The 14,883-nt window shown below is 42.8% G+C and overlaps 1 protein-coding gene across 1 annotated transcript; it reads right to left on the minus strand.

Moving 5' to 3' along the window:
* Nucleotides 1-1,498: 1,498 nt before the first annotated feature.
* On the minus strand, nucleotides 1,499-13,407 carry CLRN2 (clarin 2). The gene is made up of 3 exons (XM_032135245.1): nucleotides 13,053-13,407; nucleotides 5,570-5,749; nucleotides 1,499-1,786 (listed from the first exon to the last, which is right to left on the minus strand). Exons 1-3 carry the CDS (start codon nucleotides 13,303-13,305, stop codon nucleotides 1,521-1,523), a joined length of 699 nt encoding a protein of 232 aa, XP_031991136.1. The 5' UTR covers nucleotides 13,306-13,407; the 3' UTR covers nucleotides 1,499-1,520.
* Between the last annotated feature and the right edge of the window lie 1,476 nt (nucleotides 13,408-14,883).

Consider the following 14,883-nt stretch of genomic DNA (forward strand, 5'->3'; position numbering starts at 1 on the left):
CAGGGGAGCTAGGCCTTTTTTCCATTAGGCCTTTCAACTGATTAGATGAGGGAATTACCATCCAATTATAGATGGTAATCTGTTTTACTCAAAATACACAAATTTAAGTGTTAATCTCATCAAAAAATACCTTTGAAAAAACATCTAGAAGTGTTTGACCAAATATCTGGGTACTGTGGTCCAGCCAAGGTGACACATAAAATTAATCATTCCAGTGGCATTTAGGAAAACCCAGCACAAAACAGCTGAATTTCTCCAACAGGTGATCAAAGCGACATTCTAATCCCATTGAGTACTCACACGCTTCTAAGCCCTCCTTGAAATTTCTATTTTTTTTTTTTTTGAGACGGAGTCTAACTCTGTCACCCAGGCTGGAGTGCAGTGGTGTGATATCGGCTCACTGCAACCTCCGCCTCCCGGGTTCAAGTGATTCTTCTGCCTCAGCCTCCCGAGTAGCTGGGACTACAGGTGCGCACCACCACGGCGGGCTAATTTTTGTATTTTTAGTAGAGACAGGGTTTCACCATATTGGTCAGGCTGGTCTCGAACTCCTGACCCCATGATCTGCCCACCTCAGCCTCCCAAAGTGCTGCGATTACAGGTGTGAGCCACTGTGCCCAGTCCCTCCTTGTAATTTCACACCCTCTGCCCAGCCTTTTTACTGATGCATCCTGGAATGCCCTTCTCTAACTTTGCTTCCTTCACCACTGGAAAAAGTCTACTCATCTTTCAAAGCTCAGATCACATGTTCACGCTGTGATACTTTCTTTAATACCACACCCCATCCCCAAGATTTAATTCCCTCCTCGGTCCCTTATGGCTGTTCTATTATTAGGTTGGTGCAAAACTAATTGCTGTTTTTGCCATTAGGACCTAATGAGTTAATAAATGAGTTAGAACAGTGTCTAGCACATAGTAGCCACTCAAAAAATGGCAGTTATTTGCATTCTTAGTGTTACCGTTGCTAAGTCCTGTGTCACGTGGAAAGACTAGGTGTTTCTGGAGGGCAGGGACAGGAACAGTATCGTATTCCTCTTCGAATTCTTCCCTACTCACCTGCCCAATATTGTATGGAATTGACCAGGGATCTACAGACACTTATTGGAGTATGTAGTATCATATATTTGTCAAGTGCTCTACAGAATGCAGAATCTGGCAATATCATCACCCATTTAAACTTCACAACAGCCTTGCGAAGTTGTTACTGTGAACATCTGTTAGTTTACAGATGAAGAAACAGAGACGTAGACATTAAGTGAATTGTCTAATGTCACACACAGCTGGCAAGTGGCAGTCTCCAGCTGCAACTTGAACTCCAAGGTCATGAGAGAGGAATGCAAGGACGCTGGGGATTCCGGGCAAGTTTTTCTTTTCTGGCCCAGGTAACAGCCTTGGTCCTTCACATCCTTTTTCTTACTGCTGAGAACATAGCCATGATGGAGTGGGAAGGCTGCAAAAACATGAGGACTCCATTCACACACGGAACTGACTTAGGACAGGGTGTGAACAGGGGAAGGCTATTAATACAAGATATCCTCAGCCGTGACTGTGGCCTCTTCGATTTTGGTCTTAATCTCAGGGAGGGGAATTTGACTGACCGCCACCACGACCAAGTTTGCGGCGTGGGCCGAAGCGCTGGCCACGCAGATCCAAAACGACTCTTCATACTGTTCTTCCACCACCACAAACTGGAAGAGCTTCTCCTGAAAGTTGGCGATTCGTTCCGTCAGGTCGTGAAATTTCACCGCAGCCAGGAAGCTGGCGATGGCTAACGCCACGACGCCGCCTGAAATCCAAAAAGGTCACCCTTATTCATGGCTCCTTTTTGCAACTCTATGAGAGGTGGCATTTCTGTGCCATGTGTGACAAACTTGCTTTGGGTTAAAAAAATTATGAGGAAGACGTAAATTTTAATTTGCTTTTAAAAGTAGGAGACAACCTACAGAGTATGAAGGAGAGAGGCAGGATTGTGCAGGGAAAGAGAGAATCTGCTTTATCAGCTTTGAATTTCCACCCCTCCAATTTTTTTTGTTTGTTTGTTTTGAGATGGAGTCTTGCTCTATTGCCCAGGCTGGAGTGCAGTGGCGCCATGTCAGCTCACTGCAACCTCTGCCTCCCGGGTTCAAGCCATTCTCCTGCCTCAGCCTCCTGAGTAGCTGGGACTACAGGTGCCTGTCACCACACCCGGCTAATTGTTGTAGTTTTAGTAGAGACGGGGTTTCATCATGTTGCCCAGGCTGGTCTCAAACTCCTGACCTCAAGTGATCCATTCGCCTTGGCCTCCCAAAGTGCTAGAATTACAGGTGTGAGCCACCGCGCCCAGCCCACTCTTCCAATTTTTCCCCTTACCCAGTACCATGCTTCCTAGGGAATCCACATTTGGAGAAGTTCATTGTCTAAAATATCCTAGCATTTCTATGAAGACCGTGAAGGCTATGTGGCAAGATGTAAGAAAAACTGTTGCTCTCCTGTTTAATTATCCTCCTTCCATGCTTAAGGATAAGGATGACCATTCATAGAAAAAGGAAAGGAGGGAGGGGAAAACTGGAAGAATTCCAAACTACTTCCCTATGTTTTGCTTGAAACTTTGACCTTCTGGGAGGAATCTCTCTCTCTCTCTCTTTCTCTCTCTCTCCCCCTCTTCCTCTGGTTTCAATTTTAATTAATATTTTTAATAATTATAACATTTATGATGCTTCTTAAAAGATTAGTATATCTTCATCGAAGAAAAATTTGGACACCAGAGAAAATCATAAACAAATTTACTTTTATCCTAAAAGCCAGCATGAACACTTTGAACATTTTAGTGTTTTTCTTTACGTTTCTTTCTCTTTAACAAAATTAGTGTTACGGTGTTCTTACTTTGATTTTAAATTTGATTTTTTTCCCCTCACTGGGACATTTTTATGTGTTGTTACATATTCTGTTACAGAATGACTTTATTGCCTGTTTTTATTTTTGTTTTTGAGACAGGGTCTTGCTCTGTCACCCAGGCTGGAGTGCAGTGGCGTGATCATGGCTCATTGCAGCCTCGACTTCCTGGGTTCAAGCGATCCTCTTGCCTCAGCCTCCTGAATAGCTGGGATCATGGGTGCATGCCACCATGCTTGGCTGATTTTTGATTTTTGTTGGTTTGTTTGTTTGTGGAGATGAGGTCTCACTATGTTGCCCAGGCTGGTCTTGAACTCCTGAGCTCAAGCAATCCTCCTGCCTCAGCATCCCCAAGTGCAGAGATTACAGGTGTGAGCCACCGTGCCAGGCTTACAGCATGACTATAAATGAGTGCATAATATTTTATGCACTACACACTATAATTTATGTAAGTATTTTTAGTAGAGACTAAGCAGTCTCTACTAAATTATAGAAATAAGGTCACATACTATAATTTACGTAAGTGTGACCTTATTTCTGGATGTCTAGATTACTTCTAATTTTTTGATATTAAAAAGTGCTACAGCAAATATCATTTTATGTACATCCTTGTTCTCTTTTCCAGTATTTCCTTAGCATAAATCCAAACATGGAATTGTTTAGTCAAAAGATATTCAAAGGCTATTCACCTTTTTCTGCCTTTTGACACTACGGTGTTGTTTTTTTTTTTAAGCTCAGTGGCAAGAAATAAAGTTTTGTCAAAAGACATAAAGCTTTGCCTGTTTTTATTTTTTGAGACAAGCTTTCGCTCTGTTGGCTGAGGCTGGAGTGCAGTGGCATGATCACGGTTCACTGCAGCCTGGACCTCCCAGGCTCAAGCAATCCTCCCACCTCAGCCTCCCTAATGTTGGGATTATAGTTCCCAAGCAGCTGAGACTACAGGCACCTGACACCACGGACAGCTAATTTTTTTTTATTTTTTATTTTTGTAGAAATGGGATCTTGCTATGTTGCCCAGGCTTTTTTGCCTGTTGCCAATACTTTCATCAGTAGAGCCTGAGTGCTATCTCTCTGAGGAAAGAAATGGACAGAGATAAGGATTTATTTAATAAGCAGAGTTGAGCACTTTTTACATGACAGCCTCTGTGAGGATTCATGCAGATGAGGAAGACATCTGTAGTCTTGATGAGGGTGAGCCATGTATATAAACAATTCTACAGGGTGGCTACCATCTGCAAACAAAGGCAAATACATAATAATTGATTGATTGATATATATTATAATACATAATAAAATAACATTACCTGTTTTTATATTATTCTTGTATAAGGTAATCATAGTGAGGGATTATTGTCCTAATGGTACCTTGAATATTTGACCTGAGTTTTCTGTGACAGCTCTCATTTCACAAGATTCTGTTATTTTCATTACAGATGATATGTTAAGTGCATAATTAAATGTGAATTAATTTCTGTGCATCAATATACTCCCAAATCAACATGCATGCACACACACACACACACACACACACACACACAAAATCTTGTAGTTTTGCCTTGGAAAATAGGTCATGATGGTCATAAATGAGAGCATGGATCTGTGGAAAAATAAAGAGCTTAGAATCAGTTATGCCTAGGTTGGAATACCACCTCTGCCACTCATTGTGGGGCGACTGTTTTACTTCTCTGAGCCTCAGGCTCTTCATCTGTAAATGTGGGTCTAATAATACCTCATAGAGGGATGTGGTGAGATTTAAATGAAGTAATGCATGCAAAATCTCCAGGTTCCTGCCCAGGGCCCTTAGGGGTTGCTCAGTAAGTTGCATCTAGTTTAAGGGCATGGTGCAGTGAAGGTGTTGGGGAGGTGAGAGGAGGGAGAATTGAGACAGCCAGTGAGCCATGTCTGCATTAATATGCCCAAGTGTGTGTGGGGGGAACACCAAAGACCTTGGCAGCTAGATGGCACTCACTTCCCCTTCTCAACCCAGAGCCTGAATGGAGGAGCCTTTCACGAATGGCCTCTTGCTCACACTACCATTCTCTTCTGTCATTTGTGGAGTTCCTCCTAGCCTTAGCTGCAGCACCAGCTGCATCTCCTTCCTGTCTCAGGGCCCCCACCTCTCCCTACTTCCAGCTCTCTGTCTTCTGGCTTCTCCTTTCACCTCGATCTCTCTTCACTGCTCTAAGCCCTCAGCCATTCACATACTCTAATGAGATGGTTCTTTGTTGTGACAGACTCTGCAACTTAAAGAGGAAATTCATGAGCACTTTGGGAGGCTAAGGCAGACGAATCCCTTAAGCTCAGGAGTTTGAGACTAGCCTGGGCAACATGGTGAAACCCTGTCTCTACAAAAAATACAAAAAATTAGCTGGGCATGGTGGTGCCTGCCTGTACTGCCAGCTACTTGGGGGCCTGAGGTGGGAAGATCACTTGAGCCCAGGAGGTCAAGGCTGCAGTGAACTAAGATCGCACCACTGCACTCCAGTCTGGGTGACAAAGTGAGACCCTGTCTCAAAAAAAAAAAAAAAAAAAAGGAAAAAGAGGACGTTTATTCCATGCCCACCAAGAAGGTCTTAGACCCAGGAAAGTCAAAGCTCCAATGGGGCATTTTAGTTCCTTCACACCTTCTGCCCAACTACTTGGAGCCCAGCCCTGCGATGGTATGGACATAATTTTCTCTCCCTAAGGGACTTCTTACCTGCCAGGACATTCCATAGGCAGATGCCCCCAGGACCATTGACTGCCCGGTATGGGACCTGGATCATGTTGAGAATGGCAAAGCCCATGCTGACCAGAGCCAGGGCCAAGGCCAGGAAGAGGAGCAGCAGAATCATCACATGAAGGCCTGCGTTGAGCTCCTTCACCAGGTGTGGGAAGACTGGGGAGACAAGACACAGCACTATTTCAATGTCAGAGTTAGACTCACTTTCATAAAGCCCAAGCTTGCATACCATGAAGGGTTCAATAGACACGGGTGAGGGCAAGACAGCAAGCATGGGGTTTTCAAACAGTGGGAGACTTTCTGAGATGAACTGATGGCCCCCAGATTCATACTTGTCAGTTGACCAACAAGCCTCTCTTCCTTAGAGTGGACACAAAATCAAAATGTGCCCTGGCTGTCAATTTAAGTTGCACTGAGCTTGAAGCTCTGGGATCTGATGTGAACTGATGCACACAGGCCCCACTGACTCAGCAAGGTAGACCCTGGCTTACCCCCATGTGTGAAGGACACATAATTCTTATGTTGCACAACGTTTTATTAAAATATTAATTTGCCTTATGAATATGGCAAAATAAGTTAGTGAAATCTTAATTTATATTTGCTTTCTCTATGTTTGCCAGCAGTACCAGCTGTGAAGATGAAATAACATAATAGAGTAGCTCAAATAGTGCCTGGGAAAGTCAGTTCTCAAAAATGGCAGCTGTGGTTATTGCTGTTACATTTTGATGGTCTTGGGAAAGTCATGTGACTTCTCAAGCCTCAGTTTCTTCATCAGTACAATGGGGATAGTAATCCCTGCATATGAATTGAGGATAATCAACATTTACTAAGTGTAGTCATCTGCCAAACATTTTACATCGTCATCTTGTTCAATGTGCATGACAAAGACATGAGGTAGATTTTATAAACTCCCTTTACCCACAGGCTTGGAGACATTAAATTGCTTGCGTTTGGGGAAGGGAACTCTTAATTCTACATAAGATTATAGTTCAATATACTATGAGAACAAATGTGACCCTGAAAGAGCCAGTCCTTCAAGATGGGTCCTGAGTGGTTAACTGGGTCTAAATTTAAAATAGGCCAAGTGGCCATTTACTGACTAGGGGGTCACAGGCATCTTCTGAGTTCCTTGAAAACTCACACTTTTTTTCTTTGAGATCTGCCTCAGCCAATCAGAGCTCAGCTGTAATGACCAATCAGGGCTCAGCTGTATCAGCTAATCAGGGTTCAGCTGTAGCAACCAATCAGAACTAAGTGAATTTGAATCCTTTATTTACCTAAACAGACCTGATTGGAAACCTGGGTGGGAACTTTTGCTATAAAATCTGAGCCTTCCCTTTCTTCTCTGGCATACACCTTCCTTTTACACCGGAGGCTGTGTTCCCCTGGTCTGTAAACCGTTAACTGGAATAAATTCTTTCCTCCAAATTCCTTTTCTGAGAACTGTTGTTCACAACTGTATGGTATCAACAGTGTCAAGTCATGATCTTTAGTAGTTTTAAATGAAGAATTGAACATTATGAAAGCTACAGAACTTCTGAGCATACTCATTCCTCTGCAATTGCCCCAAGGTTCCTGCTGAATACCCGCCCTGATGGAACTAGTTCCTTTGCTGGTTCACCTGCCTCTCTTAGTCACTGAAGGTTGGCGTCTCCCAATCCTGAGAACTAGAGTTTTTGTTTTTCCTGTTAGGTGTCCTTTCCACTCACACGTTTTCAGGCACTCCACGTTTACATTGTGAGTTCTGATGTTTCTTTCCAGTTCTGAATTTCCATTTATTTTTATCTCCCTATGGTTATCTAATCAGCATTGGAAACTTTACCCTGGAAGACGAGCTCCTTTCCAGTGAGTTTGTTTTTGTAAAGCGTCTTTCTTCCCTGTGCTTCTATCCCATCTTAATGTCCCTTAGATTTTTTTTTCTCTTTTCAAATCCTCAGCCCCTTTTTGTTTCAGACACAGTAGCTTGTGCCTGATTTTTATTTATTTTTATTTTTTGAGACAGAATCTTGTTCTGTCACCCAGGCTGGAGTGCAGTGGCACCATCTCGGCTTGGCGCAACCTCCTCCTCTCCGATTCAAGCAATTCTCATGCCTCAGCCTTCCCAAAAGCTGGGATTACAGGGACCCGCCACCATGCCTGGCTAATCTTTGCATTTTTAGTAGGGACGGGGGTGTCACCATGTTGACCAGGCTGGTCTCAAACTCCTGGCCTCAAGTGATCTGTCCGCCTCAGCCTCCCAAAGTGCTGGGATTACAGGCGTGAGCCACCAGACCCTGCCGCTTGTGCCTGATTTTTAAATTGTTTCATTATCCCCTTTCTTGACCAGGCAATCCTTAGGACACATGACTAACATAGTAATGCTCACCAAAACTCTTACGGTAGAAAACAGTCACGTATGTAAATGGCAAAGATCAAAATGTTTGCTAACACACCGTGTTGACGATGGTGTAAGGAAGAGGCATTCTCAAGTCTCGTAGAAATATTAATTCGTGTAACCTTGTTAGAGGGCAATTTGGCAACATCTACGAAAGCAAATTCACACCTAGGAATTTATTTTCCAGAAGCACTCCGACATGTGCTCAAAGCGTAGATCAAATATTGGATATTCATTACAATAGCAAAAGATTGGAGAAAAAACAATATGTGAATAGACTGATTTAATAAATTAAGGTATCCATAATGTCCATAATGTATATAATTCATCTTTTAAAAAGAAAGAATTATATCCACATAATGATTGAACCCATATCCAGATTTGATTTTTAAAAATTGAGAAATAATCATATTAGGATGATGGGGGAGAGGGAATTTGGGGCATATGGAGTGATGTGGAGAGGGTGGTAAAGAGTGCCCAGTCCTCAGCCTTCATAGTAGGAAGTGCATTAACTATAATTAAAAAATACTTATTGGCAAAGGGCAAATCTCACTCAACCCCCACATTCTTGTGCCATAACTCAGGGCTCAGGACCTCATGGTTAATTGAGATTTTATTATTTTTTAATATATGTCATTATTTAGAAATTCGAGGCTGGGGCAGTGGCTCATGCCTGTAATCCCAGCACTTCTGGGGGCCAAGATGGGGGGATTGCTTGGGGCTAGGAGTTGAGATAAGTCTGGGCAACATAGCAAGGCTCTGTCTCTAAATTAAATTATTTTTAAAAAAGAAGAAAAAAGTAGAAATTCAAATCATTTCTCAGGAGTGTTAATGCACCAGTTCTTTCTACTTTCTTTCTGAGGGGTGACTCTGCCTTAGCCTGACACCCAGTGCTGCCCTAGGAAAGCTGTTGCTCACCTGCCTTTCATATTTGAAACCCAGTTCCAAGAGTTTTAGATGTCTCCCAAGAGGAATTAAATTTAAGTTTCCAGCTTGAAATCCATGACCCTACACACGATTCATGGTGATCAATGACAACACATGATTCATGGTGATAAATGACAACAGCCATCTATATGGGGTGCAGACTATGTGCCGGTGGCTTTATATATATTCTTTGTTTTGTTGCTCATGGACACCCTCTCTCACGCTTACAAATGAGGAAACTGAGGCTCGGAGAAGTGAAATAGCTTAGCCACGCTCCCACAGCAAGAAAGTGTCAGCTTAACTACTCTATTACAGGGCTAGAGCAGAAAAATCAGAAAGCATAGATAAGTAGAGATTTAAAATTCTAAACACAGAGTCTTTTGAATTCTGGAGGTCTCATTTTGAATTTGAATAGATACGGTTGTTTCCTACATATTAGAGGCAACTCACTTGAATACCAGAATTGATTAATCATTCTATCAGCATCTACGACTATTAGATAATTTGTTTGCTCCGAATGCCAGAGAGGTCTGGCAGTCCTTTTTGCCCCCGCAGGGCAAATAAGAAAAGCAGGACATCTGAAGTCAAACCCAGGTCCTGGCCACTAGTTGAATACCTGTGAGGCAGGAAGTAGAGAGGAACCAGAGAACTAAAAGCTGCAAAGCAATCGATTATATTAGGTGCTTTTAAAGAAATTATTTTATGTATTGATTTCTCTGATCTCTAATTTCCTCATCAATAAAATGGGCATAATAAAATCTCTTCTCTAGCATAGTAAAAATGGAAGGAAATGAACTACAAGGCAGTGGCTTCAGATACTGTGTTCTGTGCCTAGTACATATTTACCTGCCTCTCCTTTATCAGATGGTAAACCTTTCTGTTTTCTTTCTCTCTCTCTTTTTTTTTTTTTTTTTTTTGAGACGGATTTTCATTCTTTTCACCCAGGCTGGAGTGCAATGGCACAATCTTGGCTCACTGCAACCTCCACCTCCCAAATTCAAGTGATTCTCCTGCCTCAGGCTCCTGAGTAGCTGGGATTACAGGCACCTGCCACCACGCCCGGCTAATTTTTGTATTTTTAGTAGAGATGTGGTTTCACCATGTTGGCCAGGCTGGTCTCAAACTCCTGACCTCAGGTGATCCACCTGCCTTGGCCTCCCAAAGTGCTGGAATTACAGGCGTGAGCCACTGTACCCGGCCAGATGGTAAGCTTTTCTAGGGCAGGTACTTGTCTGTTTTGTTCATCCCTGTTTTCCTAAGAGCCTGGTCTGTAAATACTCCATAGTACAATTGAATGTGTGGACAATGCTAAAGTAATGTTTGTCTCTTTCTTTCTCTAGCCACCCAAACAGCCATGTTGACTTGTTTTTATTTCATAGGGCCTGGGTATAAAAAAAGGGCCTTAATCTTTGTGATGAATAGTTCTTTGGTTTTCTCCATGATTGCTGTGGGAATTTATTCCCCTGGGTGATTTTTTGGGGAGACCTCTGTGATGAGAAAAGTGGCTGCTTGTGAACGAGACCCAAGAAAACCTCCCCATCCCACAGTTTACAAAGCACTTTCACTTATGTCCCCATCTACACTGATCTGCAACTGCGGGGATTTTTTTTTTTCTTTCTACAGATGGATGGTGAATGACAGAAAGAGACTCCAGGAGAAACAGACTCCTGGTTGTGGGAGGCTCTGATATACCCTGTAGCTGCCTCGAGGTTATACTGTGCTAGAATTAAAAGCTGTAAATCTAAAGGAGACTAGACTGGCACTAGAGAACCTTGTAATATCAGTGTCCCCCAGCTGTATCTGGGTAAATCCAGCCAAGCACAGGAGGAACCTGGCCCCAGGCTCCTCGTGAATGCTTTGAAAGAGAATCACATCCAAGGTACTGTGAATGGATGTTTATAGACCCTCCTCTGAGACAACCCCAGGGCAACAGGAAACAAAACCTTCTCAAATACGCTCCTACTCAGGGACAAGAATAAAATGTCCTTTATGCTTTTCACAGGGTTCTGATGCTTTCCAGACCAGACCATGTTAGATGAACCCAGGGGAATGTTTCCCATGGGTGTCCTTCTAAGAAGGAAGGAGGAAGGCAAGAAGTATTTACTGAGTTCCTCCAAGGCTCCAACAAAATATGCATTTGTTTGCAGCTTCCCACTCGAAGCAGTTTACATTTCTGTGAGCTGGGAATGGCAGGAGTCTGGTCATTAGGTTAATGCTGGCACGTGACTGCGGTTTAATCTTCTCACCCCATTCAAGTTTCAACAATTGTCCTATTGGGGTTCAGAAACCAACACCCCTAAAATATGAAGCTTTGTGAAGAAGCCTCAAGGTCTCTCTGGCCTCCCCTCTCCCTCGTGTCTCTCCATTATTTGTCTGTCTCATAAGCACAGGATGAGGTTGTTCTCTGACATTCCCTTACCTGCCTACATCCAGACCTACCAAAGAAAAAGACCTCTGGTCCGTTCCCTGAGTGTTCATTAATTGTACCCATATCACAGGAAGAAAGACTAAAGTCTGTTAACACAGCTGGACAGACTTTTGTCACAAACCAATGTCTGCTCTGTGGGCCCAACAGACTTTGTCCCAGCTCACTGTATGTTCTTTAAGCCCACTGAATTTCCCTAAAAATAATTTACTAGTCCCCTAAAATCATCCACACCTCCCCATCTCCCTTTCCCCTAAGATGATGAGGATATAACCATCTGTACCCCAGTGAGACAGCAGACAATCACTCTGTGATTTTCCCCTATGCATGCTAATAAATGTGTGTGCCATTTTCCCTATTAATCTGCCTTTTGTCAGCAGATTGTTTAGAGAACCTTGAGAGTGCAAAGGGGAAGTTTTACAGTCCCGATGACATCCTTTATAGCAACGGCATCTAGTTCAGAATCAAGTAGTCCATGTAGTTGTCATGGTTAGCTCTTAGCATTTCTTTTATTTTTATTTCTTTATGTAATTTTCAAGTTTTATGTTATAATTTTGATGGAGCTATTTTTTCAATATCCAGGGTCTAATCTAATTGCTAGGTAAATATAAATATGCCCAGACATATTGATCTTGAATATACATAACAAATGTAAATTTTTGTGTATTTAAATGATGACAATTTGTATTATATTTGTCAATGGTTCCAGCTTTTTGTCCTTATAAATTTAATACATTTACCTTGGCCAGATTTCTATAAACTACTACAATTCTGAAATATAGAAATCAAGGAATGAATACAATTCTGTATCACCTTGCATTGGCATGGTATTGATTAATTATGGTTTTGTGTGGACACTTTTCACCAGTGATCTCATTGATTCAAAAGACTTGCAGAATATTGCCTGTTTTGTTTTTTCCTTTCCAGAAGCCCGTTCCTAAGTCCAGCTTGGATTCTTGTTTGAGCAGACTGCTCTGCTTACATCCTGGGCAGCTCTGATGCCACACGGAATGCCAGCCAAAGTCTATGCCAGCTCACGTTCACAGAGAGCAGGCAAGTGCCTTGCTTGAGGTCTCCCCACCAGTAAACTTTCCAGTAGGGGTTCCAGCCGGCGTAGTCTGATTCCAGAACCCAAGCACAGTGCCCCTTTGCATTTTCTCAGACTATGAAGCTTTTACAAAAGTAGATGTGGAAGCGGTCATCATGCTTCCCAAAGGTTCCGTTCTGCAGGCAGCCTCCACTCACTTGTTGTGGTCACGTGGCATGGGTCTGGAGTCCGGCTCCACTGTTTCCTGGCTGGGTGACCTCAGGTAAGTTATGTAACCTCTCCAAGCCTTAGTGTACTCCTCTAGAAAATGGGAACATTAACAATTCCTTCTGTATAACTTTGTTGTAAGGCTTTAAGGAGACAAGTGGTGTGGAGTGCTTAAAATGTCTGACACATGTAAACCCTCAATATTTTAATAGTTATTATTAATAGAGGTAAACTGCAAAAATGCACAAATCCTTATTTCTAATGTTTCTATACACCTCTACAGAAAAAGAAAAGAAGGAAGCAAGGAAGGAAGGAAAGATCTTTTTGATGTAGATCCAGAACCCTTGTTTCACTGTGGACTTTGACATTACGCCTGACATTGAGGCAGCAGCCAAATTCCACAATGAGACATAAGCATTCTTACACATTAACAAAAATGAGTGCCTAGAATCGGCTTTCATGCCCCCAATATACTCACTTGTGAATTGGGACTGGCGGCTCCCGAGCCCACACTGCCGCACCTTACACCCTCGGAAGAGCCCGTAGTAAATGTCCCCAATGAACTTGACCAGCTCTCTGTCTGTGGCATTGACCAGATCCACTCCAGTCTGACAAAGGATTTTCCCACTCACCCAGTGGGGCACTACCAGGGCAACGATGATCAGGATGAAGGAGGAGAAGCTGAGTAAAGACGCCAGCCCATACCACGCCTTTTTGAACCATCCAGGCATGCTAGTGGGTGCAGGTCATCCCCAAGGTCTCCGAGCAGCAGCAAGGGTCGTTGACATCTTTCAGATACTCGGCAATGCTCTGCTCCAAGGTCAGCTCTTCCAAACACTCTATTTCAAGACTGTAAGTCCATCCTATTGTCCTCCTTCAGTGTGAGCTTGCACAGTCCATGCTTCCTACAACCACATCCAGAAGCCTCTACAGAGACAATCTTCACCTGACTATATAGCGGAGTGTGTTACTGAAGGAAGTAACCTTATATCTCCTCCTAGACTAATGTTTCAGCAGACTGTTTAATTGTTCCTTGTTTCAAGTATTTAAATAGCCCTGGTGTGGACCTCATGATAAAGGAATTAGTAATAAGCAAAACCAGGTAGCTCTGACGATAAAGAGACACAAACCAATCTCAAAAAATGCATATGGTAGAAGGAAAACAAAAACGGAATGATTAGCACTTGAATATTGCCAACAATGCGCAGTATCAAATGTCGATCTCTCTGATGCGTGGGTGCCCTGGCATTTCTTTCTCTGAAATGTCACTGCTGTCAGAATCTTTAGGACTGTTATTAATACCATCAAATGACCCCGGTTCTTGGGGCTTTAATATTGAAATGTGTAAACAGGGCCTTATGAATTTCTCAGTGTGTGAATCTGCTGGGGGTAAACTGTGACTACAATTACTTTGTGGCTGTTGGGGCAGCCTGGAATTCAACACTTAACATTGCTCTCACCCGTCCCTCCTTCTACGTTATCTGAAATGGGAGAGAAAAGTGTTTTTCTAGTGTATTAGCAAATAGTAGCCACACTGCTGGGGTATTCATCTCTTCTAACAGTGGGAGATCTAGGTTTTCCTTTTAATCTGTAGATACTAGGAATGAAATATTCTTTCCTTTCTATCTTATACTGTGGACTTTGACATTTTGACTTTTACCTTATTCCTGAATACCAACTTAACATCATGTGAGACTGGCAACAGCCACTCTATCCATATCTCTGGGGAGCAAAGTTGGGCAGAAGTGGAGCAGTAAAATTTCTTAGTTGGTCACAGAAGCCTGAAGGGGGGTTCAGGAAGTTGCACTGTTAACCAATAGGGGTCCCAGGAATCTCACCTGGAGAGTGTCAAGGAAGCAGAGGGATATATTAATGGAAATGTCAGTTTCCTTCCTCGTAACTGGGGCTCACTTCAGTGGCCACTCCACAATGAAAATAAAGATGAGAATTTCTGAGCCTGGGCAATGTAGTGAGACCTTATCTCTACAAAAAATAAAAAAAATAGTTGGGCCTGATGGTGTGTATTTGTAGTCCCAGCTATAGGAGGCTGAGGCTGGAAGATTGCTTGAGCCCAGGAGCTCAAGGTTGTAGTGAGCTATGATCATGCCACTCTGAGTGACAGAGTGAGATCCTGTCTCTTTCTATATATAAAGATGAGTGGCACTTTACCATGTACAAAATGCTTTGACCATATGCTTGCTCACCTCTGATGCTCCAGCAACCCTTTATGGTAAACAGGCAATGTACTATTTCAGCCATTTCTTTCACGGAAAACTGGATGTCGGTGCTGGGGCTGAAATTCAGGTCTT

Source organism: Hylobates moloch, unplaced genomic scaffold (assembly GCF_009828535.3).
Source record: "Hylobates moloch isolate HMO894 unplaced genomic scaffold, HMol_V3 SCAFFOLD_17, whole genome shotgun sequence".
Classification (NCBI taxonomy): Eukaryota; Metazoa; Chordata; class Mammalia; order Primates; family Hylobatidae; genus Hylobates; species Hylobates moloch.